Here is a 16,000-nt window from a genome sequence, read left to right on the forward strand (position 1 = left end):
TATTTTAGATTACACAAACGATACTAATAATACAATGTGTTTTGAAGTGTGGAAAAAAAATGATTTATAGAATTTTTGTTTTCTACACTTGTATACGAATTTCAATGTAGAATAGGTAAAAACTTGAAAATTAACTATTGAATCCATAATCACACATACATTTACAAAACAAATATTAAATCTTAAATGCTATTCGTTTGGTATTGGAAATGAAAAATTTACAATGATGACCAACATGCTGCATTAAATTACCAACAGATTTTTATAGTATCACACACTCAAACGAAGAATTGATTCAATGCATATTTCAAGATATCACATATTACAATGGTCATCAATGATTAAGTGAACGTGAAATTTCAGCTGCAAAAAACGTGAATGTAAATCTTATTATTATCATCATTCAACATATGTTCCCAAGCGAAACATACTACTGTTACGAATCCAGATAAAGCAGTAAATTATCCAAACGAATTCTTGAATTCACTTAATTTAGCTTGATTACCACCGCCACCATCAATTTGAAAATTTGTGTTGCTATCATTATTCTTTGAAACATTGGTCCGTTCCGTCATTGAAATTCCATTCTTTTTTATTAAATTAAAACTATAAAAATCTGAATGGTTCGATATTATCCCATTTTTTGCCATGCACGAAATTGATCGTATTTGAACCAAACATTAGTAGTAAACTGTCATTTCGAATAAAATGGCGCTTATCAAAACAGGTATAATTCATTTGATTGTTTAATTTTTACGATCACAATTAACATATGAATTGTATTTTGATAATTTGTTTGTTAGTTAATTAGATAAGCCCACTAAGTGATCACTTTATCTTTGCAGAAATTGACATGGAAAACGACGAAAAATACCTTGCTTCCATTGACACGATTGAATGTAAAGTCGAGGTGATGAAACGTAGTTACATGTAGCACTGTTTATCTATATTATCTTACATTGTGTTTTATTTTAGTTCTTAAATTTTACTCACGAAGACGATGCCAACGAAGATACATACGTAAACGGCGTACAAGTAGATGACATGTTCGAAATAGGTTAACCTATTACCTTTTTGTTTTTGAAATTTTTTGTAAAATTTTTCAAAACTCTATTTTAACTTTGCATTGCACCAAATTGTTTCTTGTAGCTATCGATGAGTGATACATTTTTAATTATTTATTTGAAAAATCATTTCAGAAACGCACGACGTTAAAGATATACTAAATCTGAATGCTATCGGAATGAACGGTTTATCTCTACAAATTGACAACGTCACTAAAGTAATAATCGAATAGATTTCAATATTTATATATATATATTCAATACTTACTATTTACGAATAAAATTATCATTTTAGGAACCAAAAAGAAAAAAATGCACTAGATATCAACATATGCATGGTGATTCTTCCAAAAAAGAGTTTGGAAAATGTAGAAAAACATTCAAAAGCAAAAAAATATTATCTCATATGATAAGTCATAGAGACGTTTATGAATTTAAATGTGAAAAATGCGGAAAAGCATTCAAAACTAATATGACACTTAAAAGGCATATAAAAACTCATAGTGATGTTTGTGTCTTTGAATGTGAAAAATGTAGAAAAGAATTCAAAAGCAAAAGATTGCTATCACGCCATATGATAAGTCACAGCAATGTTTATGAATTTAAATGTGTAAAATGTAGAAAAGCATTCAAAAGCAAAATTTTGCTATCATGCCATATGATAAGTCACATCAATGTTTATGAATTTAAATGTGAAAAATGCGGAAAAGCATTCAAAACTAAAATGGCAGTTAAAAGGCATATAAAAACTCATAGTGATGTTTGTGTTTTTGAATGTGATAAATGTGGAAAAGCATTAAAAAATAAATGGTCACTTAAAGAGCATATACAAACTCATAGTGATGTTTGTGACTTTAAATGTAAAAACTGTGGAAAAACATTTAAAACCAAAAATAATCTTTTAGTGCATACAAGAAATCATAGCGATGCTTATGAATTTGAATGTGAAAAATGTAGAAAACCATTCAAAAGCAAAAAATTACTATCATCTCATATGATAAGTCATAGAGATGTTTATGATTTTAAATGTGAAAAATGTGGAAAAGCATTCAAATGCAAAAGATTACTATCATGCCATATTTTAACTCATAGCAATATTTACGAATTTGAATGTGATAAATGTAGAAAACTATTCAAAAACAGAAAAACAATATCACGCCATATTTTAACTCATAGCAATGTTTATGAATTTAAATGCGAAAAATGCGGAAAAGCATTTAAAAGCAAAATTTTGCTATCATGCCATATGATAAGTCACAGTAACGTTTATGAATTTAAATGTGAAAAATGCGAAAAAGCATTCAAAACTAAAATGTCACTTAAAAGACATATAAAAATTCATGGTAATATTTGTGTTTTTGAATGTGATAAATGTGGAAAAGAATTAAAAAGTAAATTTTCACTTAAAAATCATATACGAACTCATAGTGATGTTTGTGACTTTGAATGTGAAAAATGTAGAAAAAAATTCAAAAGCAAAAGATTGCTATCATGCCATATGATGAGTCACAGAAATGCTTGTGAATTTAAATGTGTAAAATGTAGAAAAGCATTCAAAAGCAAAAGTTTGCTATCATCCCATATGATAAGTCACAGCAATGTTTATGAATTTAAATGTGTAAAATGTAGAAAAGCATTCAAAAGCAAAAGTTTGCTATCATGCCATATGATAAGTCACATCAATGTTTATGAATTTAAATGTGAAAAATGCGGAAAAGCATTCAAAAGTAAAATGGCACTTAAAAGGCATATAAAAACTCATAGTGATGTTTGTGTTTTTGAATGTGATAAATGTGGAAAAGCATTAAAAAATAAAAGGTCACTTAAAGAGCATATACAAACTCATAATAATGTTTCTGTTTTTGAATGTAATAAATGTGGAAAAGCATTCAAAACTAAATTGTCACTTAAAAAGCATATACAAACTCATAGTGACGTTTGTGTCTTTGAATGTGAAAAATGTAGAAAAGAATTCAAAAGCAAAAGATTGCTATCATGCCATATGATAAGTCACAGCAATGTTTATGAATTTAAATGTGTAAAATGTAGAAAAGCATTCAAAAGCAAAAGTTTGCTATCCTGCCATATGATAAGTCACATCAATGTTTATGAATTTAAATGTGAAAAATGCGGAAAAGCATTCAAAACTAAAATGGCACTAAAAAGGCATATAAAAACTCATAGTAATGTTTGTGTTTTTGAATGTGATAAATGTGGAAAAGCATTAAAAAATAAAAGGTCACTTAAAGAGCATATACAAACTCATAATAATGTTTCTGTTTTTGAATGTAATAAATGTGGAAAAGCATTCAAAACTAAATTGTCACTTAAAAAGCATATACAAACTCATAGTGACGTTTGTGTCTTTGAATGTGAAAAATGTAGAAAAGAATTCAAAAGCAAAAGATTGCTATCATGCCATATGATGACTCACAGCAATGTTTATGAATTTAAATGTGTAAAATGTAGAAAAGCATTCAAAAGCAAAAGTTTGCTATCATACCATATGATAAGTCACAGCAATGTTTATGAATTTAAATGTGAAAAATGCGGAAAAGCATTTAAAACTAAAATGCTACTTAAAAAGCATATAAAAACTCATAGTGATATTTGTATTTTTGAATGTGTTAAATGTGGAAAAGCATTAAAAAATAAATTTTCACTTAAAAATCATATACAAACTCATAGTGATGTTTGTGACTTTGAATGTGATAAATGTGGAAAAGCATTCAAAACTAATATGACACTTAAAAATCATATAAAAACTCATAGTGATGTTTGTGTCTTTGAATGTGAAAAATGTAGAAAAGAATTCAAAAGCAAAAAATTGCTGTCATCCCATATGATAAGTCACAGCAATGTTTATGAATTTAAATGTGTAAAATGTAGAAAACCATTCAAAAGCAAAAGATTGCTATCATGCCATATGATAAGTCACAGCAATGCTTATGAATTTAAATGTGAAAAATGCGGAAAAGCATTCAAAACTAAAATGGCACTTAATAAGCATATAAAAACTCATAGTGATATTTGTGTTTTTGAATGTGATAAATGTGGAAAAGCATTAAAAAATAAAATGTCACTTAAAAACCATATACAAACTCATAGTGACGTTTGTTACTTTGAATGTGATAAATGTGGAAAAGCGTTCAAAACTAATATGACACTTAAAAGGCATATAAAAAGTCATAGCGATGTTTGTGACTTGAAAATGTGGAAAAGCATTCAAAAGTAAAAAATATGTTCAAAGCATCTTTGTGTACTTACGAAAACTGAAATGTTTGCGACTCTGAATATGAGAAATGTAAGATCGTGTAAAAATTTAAAAGCAAAAAATATTTTTAAGAATAAGAGCTATGTTAATGAATTTAAATGTGGAAAAGAATTAAACTAAATCTTTATATAATAACTGATTATAAGTGTGAAAAAAAACTCAGTTATGTTTATGAAATTGAATCTTAAAAATGTGGAAAAAGATCTTTTGATGCATATAAATATTAATATTTTAAATGTGTGTAAATAAATAAATGTAATTTTTATCGATAAAATGTTTGTTGTGGAAACGCATTTAAATTAAAGTATTTTATTGTATTATCTATGCAAACCTATATTGACATTTGTGACTTTAAATGACATAGATATGGAAAAGCATTGAAATATGTAATCTTTTTGTGTGTTTCTAATGTTATCGGTAAAAAATTACTCAACTGTTTGCGATCGCAACTATTATTTAAAATATCCCATACTTTGTTAAATCCTAAGCAGCGTTTTTCTCTTTGTATCTATATTATTATTAAAATAAATCCTATTAGTATCTGAGGTAGTTTTTATAAAATTGTATTACATTTTCAACTGCCATCACCCAGCTAGTCTTCGTGACATTCAAAAGTGTATGTAGGGCCGATTTGTGCGAGTTTCGAAGGGGGCGCCATTTACACAACTTAAGCAAAATTAAAGAATGAATTAAAAAAAATTTTGAAACACGAGCGATTTACAAACTAAAGTGCATCAATATCTGACCCTGTTAACACTAGGTTTACGGGAATTTTTTGATACCTATTTCAACGGAAACCCGTCAAAATGACGGATAAACAAAAGTATATTTATGATTTATTTAACTTAATCGAGACTAAAATATACAGATTATAAAAAAAATATTATTACAAATAAAATAATAATCGGGGTGACAATAAAAATAATATATAAACTAATCGGAACATTTTCTACAGACATTAAATTTTTTTTAGTACACTTTCCACACACAATTTTTTTACATTTTTCACATGCGACATTGCTTCTGTTTTTTTTACAATAGCCTATTTGACAACTCTTGCGTATTTTAGAAGTGGTGTTACGCGACTGACGTGAAGTACATGGTGTCTGATGCTGTTTATTATCCTCCTTGGCTAGTTCCTCGGCCAATTGAAATAAGAAGTCCTTTCTTGATATAATGATTCCTGTGCATTCTTTATAAAGTATCCATGCATTTATTGCTGCCATATCTAAGATGTTGAAGAAAACGTGAAGGGGCCATCTAACACTACCTGATTTTACGGAGTATTTTCTAGTCATTTGATCAACAACATCTACACCGCGCTTGGTCTTGTTGTAATATGCAATGGTGTCTGGTAAACGTTTAACGCTGTTTTCTAATTTTACACATGTATGCTTTGTGCTCAGAAGAAGGACTTTTATTTTTGGTTTACTTTTATAAACAGTTAGTATACAGTTATCAAATTTATATAGTTGCGAGGAAAACAATTGCATTTTATCTCTTTTCTCTTTTACTATTTTTGGAAGTTCTCTTTGGTTAGATCGAATGGTTCCAATAAATGAGGTTTTTTCTAATAGCAATTTCTTAGCCAGTGGAATACTTTACGAAAAAAAAAATTTAAAATATACATACATATATAAAATATAACACATACATAATTAAAAATACTAGAAATTATTCAGAGAACTGAAGCTGTTGCTGTTTGCGTTTGAATGTCCTAGAGCAAGATGTGCCTTGGTATTTTGTGTATATATTTAAATTTAAGTCCTTTTTTGTCGTAGTTACCGATACTGAATAATTATTTTAGATTACACAAACGATACTAATAATACAATGTGTTTTGAAGTGTGGAAGAAAAATGATTTATAGAATTTTTGTTTTCTACACTTGTATACGAATTTCAATGTAGAATAGGTAAAAACTTGAAAATTAACTATTGAATCCATAATCACATATACATTTACAAAACAAATATTAAATCTTAAATGCTATTCGTTTGATATTGGAAATGAAAAATTTACAATGATGACCAACATGCTGCATTAAATTACCAACCGATTTTTATAGTATCACACACTCTTACGAAGAATTGATTCAATGCATATTTCAAGATATCACAAATTACAATGGTCATCAATGATTAAGTGAACGGTAAATTTCAGCTGCAAAAAACGTGAATGTAAATCTTATTATTATCATCATTCAACATATGTTCCCAGGCGAAACATACTACTGTTACAAATCCAGATAAAGCAGTAAATTATCCAACCGAATTCTTGAATTCACTTAATTTAGCTTGATTACCACCGCCACCATTAATTTGAAAATTTGTGTTGCTATCATTTTTCTTTGAAACATTGGTCCGTTCCGTTATTGAAATTCCATTATTTTTTTATTAAATTAAAACTATAAAAATCTGAATGGTTCGATATTATCCCATTTTTTGCCATGCACGAAATTGATCGTATTTGAACCAAACATTGGTATTAAACTGTCATTTCGAATAAAATGGCGCTTTTCAAAACAGGTATAATTCATTTTATTGTTTTATTTTTACGATCGCAATTAACATATGAATTGTATTTTGATAATTTGTTTGTTAGTTAATTAGATAAGCCCACTAAGTGATCACTTTATCTTTGCAGAAATTGACATGGAAAACGACGAAAAATCGCTTGCTTCCGTTGACACGATTGAATGTAAAGTCGAGGTGATGAAACGTAGTTGCATGTAGCACTGTTCGTCTATATTATCTTACATTGTGTTTTATTTTAGTTCTTAAATTTTACTCACGAAGACGATGCCAACGAAGATACATACGTAAACGGCGTACAAGTAGATGACATGTTCGAAATAGGTTAACCTATTACCTTTTTGTTTTTGAAATTTTTTGTAAAATTTTTCAAAACTCTATTTTAACTTTGCATTGCACCAAATTGTTTCTTGTAGCTATCGATGAGTGATACATTTTTAATTATTTATTTGAATATCATTTCAGAAACGCACGACGTTAAAGATATACTTAATCTGAATGCTATCGGAATGAACGGTTTATCTCTGCAAATTGACAACGTCACTAAAGTAATAATCGAATAGATTTCAATATTTATATATATATATTCAATACTTACTATTTACGAATAAAATTATCATTTTAGGAATTAAAAAGAAAAAAATGCACTAGATATCAACATATGCATGGTGATTCTTCCAAAAAAGAGTTTGGAAAATGTAGAAAAACATTCAAAAGCAAAAAAATATTATCTCATATGATAAGTCATAGAGACGTTTATGAATTTAAATGTGAAAAATGCGGAAAAGCATTCAAAACTAATATGACACTTAAAAGGCATATAAAAACTCATAGTGATGTTTGTGTCTTTGAATGTGAAAAATGTAGAAAAGAATTCAAAAGCAAAAGATTGCTATCATGCCATATGATAAGTCACATCAATGTTTATGAATTTAAATGTGAAAAATGCGGAAAAGCATTCAAAACTAAAATGGCACTTAAAAGGCATATAAAAACTCATAGTGATGTTTGTGTTTTTGAATGTGATAAATGTGGAAAAGCATTAAAAAATAAATGGTCACTTAAAGAGCATATACAAACTCATAGTGATGTTTGTTTCTTTGAATGTGAAAAATGTAGAAAAGAATTCAAAAGCAAAAGATTGCTATCATGCCATATGATGACTCACAGCAATGTTTATGAATTTAAATGTGTAAAATGTAGAAAAGCATTCAAAAGCAAAAGTTATCTATCACGCCATATGATAAGTCACATCAATGTTTATGAATTTAAATGTGAAAAATGCGGAAAAGCATTCAAAACTAAAATAGTACTTAAAAAGCATATAAAAACTCATAGTGATATTTGTGATTTTGAATGTGATAAATGTGGAAAAGCATTAAAAAATAAATGGTCACTTAAAGAGCATATACAAACTCATAATGATGTTTGTGACTTTGTATGTGATAAATGTGGAAAAGCATTCAAAACTAAAATGACACTTAAAGGGCATAAAAAAACTCACATCAATGTTTATGAATTTAAATGTGAAAAATGCGGAAAAGCATTCAAAACTAAAATGGCACTTAAAAGGCATATACAAACTCATAGTGATGTTTGTGTTTTTGAATGTAATAAATGTGGAAAAGCATTCAAAACTAAATTGTCACTTAAAAAGCATATACAAACTCATAGTGATGTTTGTGGCTTTGAATGTAAAAAATGTGGAAAAACATTTAAAACCAAAAATAATCTTTTAGTGCATACAAGAATTCATAGCGATGTTTATGAATTTGAATGTGAAAAATGTAGAAAACAATTCAAAAGCAAAAAATTACTATCATCTCATATTTTAACTCATAGCAATATTTACGAATTTGAATGTGATAAATGTAGAAAACTATTCAAAAACAGAAAAGCAATATCATGCCATATGATAAGTCACAGTAACGTTTATGAATTTAAATGTGAAAAATGCGAAAAAGCATTCAAAACTAAAACGGTACTTAAAAGGCATATAAAAATTCATGGTGATATTTGTGTTTTTGAATGTGATAAATGTGGAAGAGCAGTAAAAACTAAAAAGTCACTTAAAGAGCATATACAAACTCATAGTGATGTTTATGACTTTGAATGTGATAAATGTGGAAAAGCATTCAAAACTAATGTGACACTTAAAAGGCATATAAAAACTCATAGTGATGTTTGTGACTTTGAATATGAAAAATGCGGAAAAGCATTAAAAACTAATATGACACTTCAAAGGCATATAAAAAGTCATAGCGATGTTTGTGACTTGAAAATGTGGAAATGCATTCAAAAGTAAAAAATATGTTCAAAGCATATTTGTGTACTTAAGATAACTGAAATGTTTGCGACTCTGAATAAGAGAAATGTAAGATCGTGTAAAAATTTAAAAGCAAAACATATTTTTAAGAATAACAGCTATTGTAATGAATTTAAATGTGGAAAAGAATTAAACTAAATCTTTATATAATAACTGATTATAAGTGTGAAAAAGAACTCAGTTATGTTAATGAAATTGAATCTTAAAAATGTGGAAAAAGATCTTTTGATGCACATAAATATTATTATTTTAAATGTGTGTAAATAAATAAATGTAATTTTTATCGATAAAATGTTTGTTGTGGAAACGCATTTAAATAAAGCATTTTATTGTATTATCTATGCAAACCTATATTGTCATTTGTGACTTTAAATGACATAGATATGGAAAAGCATTGAAATATGTAATCTTTTTGTGTGTTTCTAATGTTATCGGTAAAAAATTACTCAACTGTTTGCCGATCGCAACTAGTATTTAAAATATCCCATACTTTGTTATTCGTTTTTCTCTTTGTATCATTATTATTATTAAAATAAATCCTATTAGTATCTGAGGTAGTTTTTATAAAATTGTATTACATTTTCAACTGCCATCACCCAGCTAGTCTTCGTGACATTCAAAAGTGTATGTAGGGCCGATATGTGCGAGTTTCGAAGGGGGAAAAAAAATTTTGAAACACGAGCGATTTACAAACTAAAGTGCATCAATATCTGACCCTGTTAACACTAGGTTTACGGGAATTTTTTGATACCTATTTCAACGGAAACCCGTCAAAATGACAGATAAACAAAAGTATATATAAATTTATATGATTTATTTAACTTAATCGAGACTAAAATATACAGATTATATAAAAAATATTATTACAAATAAAATAATAATCGGGGTGACAATAAAAATAATATATTAACTAATCGGAACATTTTGTACAGACATATTAGATTTTTTTAGTATACTTTCCACACACAATTTTTTTACATTTTTCACATGCGACATTGCTTCTGTTTTTTTTACAATAGCCTATTTGACAACTCTTGCGTATTTTAGAAGTGGTGTTACGCGACTGACGTGAAGTACATGGTGTCTGATGCTGTTTATTATCCTCCTTGGCTAGTTCCTCGGCCAATTGAAATAAGAAGTCCATTCTTGATATAATGATTCCTGTGCATTCTTTATAAAGTATCCATGCATTTATTGCTGCCATATCCAAGATGTTGAAGAAAACGTGAAGGGGCCATCTAACACTACCTGATTTTACGGAGTATTTTCTAGTCATTTGATCAACAACATCTACACCGCACTTGGTCTTGTTGTAATATGCAATGGTGTCTGGTAAACGTTTAACGCTGTTTTCTAATTTTACACATGTATGCTTTGTGCTCAGAAGAAGGACTTTTATTTTTGGTTTACTTTTATAAACAGTTAGTATACAGTTATCAGATTTATATAGTTGCGAGGAAAACAATTGCATTTTATCTCTTTTCTCTTTTACTATTTTTGGAAGTTCTCTTTGGTTAGATCGAATGGTTCCAATGAATGAGGTTTTTTCTAATAGCAATTTCTTAGCCAGTGGAATACTAGTAAAAAAATTATCAGTGGTAATATTCCTCCCCTCCCGTAAATACGGTTCTGCTAATTTCATAACAACGTGTTTCCCTAGATGTGTTGATAATCGGGTTTCATCTTTTCCCAAATAAGGGAAACCATTTAAAACGAATTTCGATTTCAAATCAACCGCCAACCAAAATTTTATACCAAATTTATACGGTTTATTTGTTATATATTGGGTGAATCGGCATCTAGCGTTTGTTGGGAACAATTGTTCGTCAATAGAAATGTTTTCGTGTGGCCTATAACAGGACTGAGAGTTTTTTATAAATCTATTCCAGGTTTCAGACACTAGAGCAAATTTATCTGTACGCAACCTTTCAGATCGTTGTGTTTTTTTGTCGAACCGTATGAACCGAAGTATTTCCATGAACTGATCTCTGGGCATTGTATTTGAAAAGAAAGGAGGGCCCCACTTTTTGGACCACAAATAAGAAGCTTTTAGCGATTTCGCTTCATATGCTCCCCTGGCATATAAAATCGCTATAAAAATATTTAATTGCTCAATTGAAATTGACCAATCCTTTTATAGTACACGACGCGCTTCTGTTTCCGTGCACCCTTTGATGTGTTCTAGGATGCGTGAATCAATTATTAATCCAAAAGCACATCGCACATGGCCCGACATCACATTTCTTTTGGAACATCCAGTAGGTCCAGCGACACCTTTGAATATTGCGTGATGGGTAGTCTACCGCTGGACCCGTCTGCTGCAAATCTCACCCACTGTGTTCCATCAACTGCAGTTTCTGTTGCATTGTCTTTGTAGTTGGAGATGGTGAGAGTTGAAGATGCGCCCGGAACTTCATCGGAACTCGCACTTGAAAAAATACGCATCCTTTTTCTGCCAAGATTTGGAAGATTTTCATCTTCTGATGACTCTTCTGTATCTTCGCTTTCAGCGGATTCAGGAAACCCGTATACACAATCACTTTCACTTGGTTGAAATTCATTTTCCTCAAAGCTAGCACCAGAATGTTCTTCATTGGTGATGGAAATTTTTTTTGATAATTCCAAATATTTCCTAAATTTGCTCATTGTAGCTTAAGGTGGGTCAAGTAAAAATAAATATTATTGAAAAAGTAATTATAAGAAAATAATATTATTTGAAATATTCTTACAATAAGCAAAGTTTTCCTTTTCAAATACTTATATAGTAACTGATAAATATAGTAACTGATAACTAAATTGACGGACGACAGTAGAGAAAGGTATATAGTGATAAGATTTTCAAAAATTAAATGTTTCCGAAAATAAAATAAATAGAAAATATATTTGCCTTGTTTAGTTATACAAAGTCGTGAAAAAAAAATTTAAAAAAAACAGTGCTTATTTTGTAAAATTTTCAAAATAAATCGGAAACCCGTCAATTTGACGGGTGTAGTAAGCCTAGTGTTAAACGCGGTGATGAAAGTTTATATAGGAAAAAGAAAATATAGTCGTATTTCTAGGAATCGTTCGCTTGAGAAATTATCCCCTAAGCATGAAGCTCTAACACTATCTGAACAGCTTTTAGATTGTTTATTTCTCACTATATTATATATATATATATATATATATATATATATATATATATATATATATATATATATATATATATATATATATATATATATTTGAAATCTCGGGATTCATCGCGATTTATGCTTACATGTATTCTAGGTATATTTCGGCCGTGATTTTCCAGCCATGATCACGAATTGTTTGCGACTGCCGCTCTTGTCCTTGACTTTGTTATATATACTCTTTTCGGTGGGGCATTATTAATTATATTAATTAATTGTCCATTTGTTTTGGATCAGTCATATATGTCTGTGTTAATGTTTTTGTTTAATGGTGTGGCAATTAGGCCGGTGACATTTTTTTGTGATTTTATTTTTCGTAATGACTCTAAAACCGGAAGCCAAGATTTTGATAATATGCTACTATCATCTCTTTTATTCTATTTCGAGTGCTTCTCGTTTCGTACGAACAAAAGGGTTTTTAGTATTAGCTATGGTTTTTGTGCTACTAAAACCAATTTTACGGTCTTCTGTGAAACTGTGTTCGGCTAAAGTAGAATTTTTTCTCTGCGTGCGATGCGTCTGTTAGATTGCACATGAGATTTTCGCAACCTGCTCCAAAATATTTCATATTTGGACCAAATGGCAAATCATTTCGGTGATTACTGTTTGACGTCTGTCATCGCTGAGTTGCAATGGCATTCCAGCATATTCTCAAAATAGGTATTATGACAATCCATTATTTTGCTTAACCCATTCAAAATATGACTAAACCATGTCTCAAAGTACGAAATTATGCGAAAATGATACATTCGAAAAACACACACAAAAATGTTTATTTTTAATATACAACTCTCTTTGCAGAAGCTGATATTGAAAATGACAAAGAAACATTTGATTCTTTTGACACAAGTGATTGTAAAGTTGAGGTAAATAAAATGAAGTGTGTAACATTTATAATTGCAAATACTCTTTCTTATTTTGTAGCCTTTTGTAAAACGCGAATCTGATCACAGCAGTGGAAATGCATTTATAGACGATGTAGATGACTTGTTAGAAATAGGCTAGACATATTTTTATATATTGTGTATTATTACATTATATTATAGTGTTTATATTGTCGCCTATTCTATGATTTCAGATACTCACGATGTTAAAGATAATATACGTACGTCAATTGTGGATATTTTATCTTCAAGTAATAGTCAAAGTCTGGATGTACACGTGGCAACGCAAGTAATAGTTGTTTATAATTTTGATTGCTATGTTTCTTATTACACAACTTATCTATGAAATAAAATTTTAATTTTAGAAACAAGATAGAAAAATATGGAACAGTGTTCAACAAGGAACTGCGGATATGAATAGTGATTCTTTTAACTTTGACTGTAACAAACTTTTGCATTATATCCCCACTTATTCCGGTTTTAAATGTAAAAAATGTGATAAAACATTTAAATCTAAACAATATATCTCTAAACATATGGAAACTCATAACGATGCTTGCAACATCCAATGTCAAAAATGTTGTAAAACATTTAAAACTAAACGATATCTATCAAATCATATGAAATCTCATATTGATGCTTATAACTTTGAATGTGGAAAATGTGGTAAAACATTTAAAACTAATCGATATCTTAAAATTCATATGTTAACTCATAGAGATTCTTATAGCTTTGAATGTGTAAAATGTGATAAAATATTTAAAACTAATCAATATCTTTCAGATCATATGAAAACTCACAGTGATGCCCTTAGCTTTGAATGTGTAAAATGTGATAAAACTTTTAAAACTAAACGATATCTTTCAAATCATATGATATCTCATACTGATACTTATAACTTTGTATGTAAAAAATGTGGTAAAACATTTAAAACTAATCAATATCTCAAAAAACATATGATATCTCATGGATATTCTCATATACTTGAATGTGAAAAATGTGGAAAAACATTCAAAAGTAAAAGAAATCTTTCAAATCATATTATATCTCATACTGATGCTCGTAACTTTGAATGTGGAAAATGTGGTAAAACATTTAAAACTAATCAATATCTTACGGATCATATGAAAACTCACAGCGATGCCCGTAGCTTTGAATGTGTAAAATGTGGTAAAACATTTAAAACTAATCGAAATCTTTCAAATCATATTAAAACTCATAACGACGCTCATAATTATGAATGTGGAAAATGTGGTAAAACATTTAAAACTAACCGATATCTTTCAGATCATATGAGAACTCACAGCGATGCCCGTAGCTTTGAATGTGTAGAATGTTGTAAAACATTTAAAACATCTCAACATCTTTCATATCATAAGAAAACTCATAGCGTTATTCGTAACTTTGAATGTAAAATATGTGGTAAGGCATTCATAACTAATCGATGTCTTCTAAATCATATGAGTATTCATAGTGTTACTCGTAATTTTGAATGTGAAATATGTGGAAAAGCATTCAAAACAAAACATTATCTTTCAGAACACATTCCAACTCATAACAAAGTCAATGACTTTGCATGTGAAAAATGTGGAAAAACATTTAAAATAAAATCTCATCTTGTAAGACATATGCCAACTCATAGCGATGTTCGTGATTTTCAATGTAAAATATGTGAAAAAGCATTCAAATATAAAATCATACTTCTACGTCATATGAAAACACATAGTGATGTTCGAGACTTTATATGTGATAAATGTAAAAAAGCATTCAAATCAAAATTACATATTTCACAACATATTTTAACTCATAGTGATGTTCGTAACTTTCAATGTGAAAAATGTAAAAAAGCATTTAAAACTAGACAACATCTTTCAAAACATATTAAAACCCATACAAATTCTTCTTGTAATGTTGAATGTGGAATATGTGGTAAAATATTTAAAAGCAATCAATATCTTTTAATTCATATGGAATCTCATAGTGATATTTGTGATTGAATGTGAGAAAATAGAATAGATTACTGTGCCTTTTAAAGTGGAAAATGTGGATAAACATTCAAAACTAAAATTACTTTTTTACGTGTTTTGTAATGTAACATCGTCAGCAGTAGCGGCAGGTGAATCGTTGTGTCTTAGTTGTACGATCGCAAAAAACCATGCTGATGCATGTGTGTGGCAAATACAACGTTTCATCGGCTGTCAATAGTCGCCGGTAAACAGTTGTCCAGCTCGGCTAGTTTAGTCCTTGTAGATCGGCAATTGAACTGAGGAAAATGCTATAAGATAATTTTATTAAAGAGTTTTAATGCAAAACGTATTTTATTTACAGTCTATTTTTAGGTTCATGTATAATACATAAAACTGGTAGCAATGATTCAAGCCACAGAAGCACTTTTTACATGCAGAGGATAAATATATACAGAATCATAGTAACTAATATTTTATTTCTCAGTTCCTTGGCATAAAGCCATTTACCTGGTTATCGATATTTCTTCCTTCCTTACATTATTTTACTTCCCCTTTATTTTATTAGGGAAAGAAAAAAAATATACTCATATTATTTATTTACGTCGAACTATTACGTTTGCTTGTTTCCATGCCGTAGGGAAATAGTAGCGATTAAATGCCGTGTTTATGATATTTAAAAAACTGATGGCAATTGGGGGATGGAATTTGAATGCTTTATTAGGTATGGAATCATTTCCTGGTGCTTTACAATTGGGGAGTGTTCGAAGAACGTTTTCAAG

The 16,000-nt window shown here is 29.1% G+C and overlaps 4 protein-coding genes across 9 annotated transcripts; 3 read left to right on the forward strand and 1 right to left on the reverse strand.

Moving 5' to 3' along the window:
- Positions 1–666: 666 nt before the first annotated feature.
- LOC148238442 (uncharacterized) lies at positions 667–4,880 on the forward strand. The gene is made up of 5 exons (XM_088188334.1): positions 667–727; positions 846–910; positions 976–1,057; positions 1,200–1,282; positions 1,360–4,880. Exons 1-5 carry the CDS (start codon positions 709–711, stop codon positions 4,297–4,299), a joined length of 3,189 nt encoding a protein of 1,062 aa, XP_088044460.1. The 5' UTR covers positions 667–708; the 3' UTR covers positions 4,300–4,880.
- Positions 4,247–9,747, forward strand: LOC148238443 (uncharacterized). Of its 2 annotated transcripts, XM_088188352.1 has the most exons (5): positions 4,247–4,368; positions 6,984–7,048; positions 7,114–7,195; positions 7,337–7,419; positions 7,497–9,747. In XM_088188352.1, the coding sequence occupies exons 2-5, from the start codon at positions 6,992–6,994 to the stop codon at positions 9,174–9,176; spliced, it is 1,902 nt and encodes a 633-aa protein (XP_088044478.1). In that variant the 5' UTR covers positions 4,247–4,368; positions 6,984–6,991; the 3' UTR covers positions 9,177–9,747. The 2 variants fall into 2 exon arrangements, with proteins under 2 accessions (XP_088044478.1, XP_088044473.1); XM_088188347.1 differs by lacking the exon at positions 4,247–4,368 and having other exon boundaries at positions 6,865–7,048.
- A 944-nt stretch (positions 9,748–10,691) lies between these two features.
- Positions 10,692–12,517, reverse strand: LOC148238444 (uncharacterized). The gene is made up of 2 exons (XM_088188436.1): positions 12,457–12,517; positions 10,692–11,848 (listed from the first exon to the last, which is right to left on the reverse strand). Exon 2 carries the CDS (start codon positions 11,841–11,843, stop codon positions 11,433–11,435), a length of 411 nt encoding a protein of 136 aa, XP_088044562.1. The 5' UTR covers positions 11,844–11,848; positions 12,457–12,517; the 3' UTR covers positions 10,692–11,432.
- A 322-nt stretch (positions 12,518–12,839) lies between these two features.
- On the forward strand, positions 12,840–15,566 carry LOC148238445 (uncharacterized). Of its 5 annotated transcripts, none has more exons than XM_088188366.1 (5): positions 12,892–13,030; positions 13,172–13,236; positions 13,295–13,370; positions 13,449–13,543; positions 13,620–15,566. In XM_088188366.1, exons 1-5 carry the CDS (start codon positions 13,003–13,005, stop codon positions 15,249–15,251), a joined length of 1,896 nt encoding a protein of 631 aa, XP_088044492.1. In that variant the 5' UTR covers positions 12,892–13,002; the 3' UTR covers positions 15,252–15,566. The 5 variants fall into 5 exon arrangements, with proteins under 5 accessions (XP_088044515.1, XP_088044492.1, XP_088044497.1 ...); XM_088188371.1 differs by having other exon boundaries at positions 12,905–13,030; positions 13,172–13,225; XM_088188378.1 differs by having other exon boundaries at positions 12,905–13,030; positions 13,172–13,219.
- The last annotated feature ends 434 nt before the right edge of the window (positions 15,567–16,000 follow it).

The sequence above is a fragment of the Plectrocnemia conspersa genome, unplaced genomic scaffold (genome assembly GCF_051122295.1).
Source record: "Plectrocnemia conspersa isolate PC_06_02 unplaced genomic scaffold, ASM5112229v1 ptg000001l, whole genome shotgun sequence".
NCBI lineage: Eukaryota > Metazoa > Arthropoda > Insecta > Trichoptera > Polycentropodidae > Plectrocnemia > Plectrocnemia conspersa.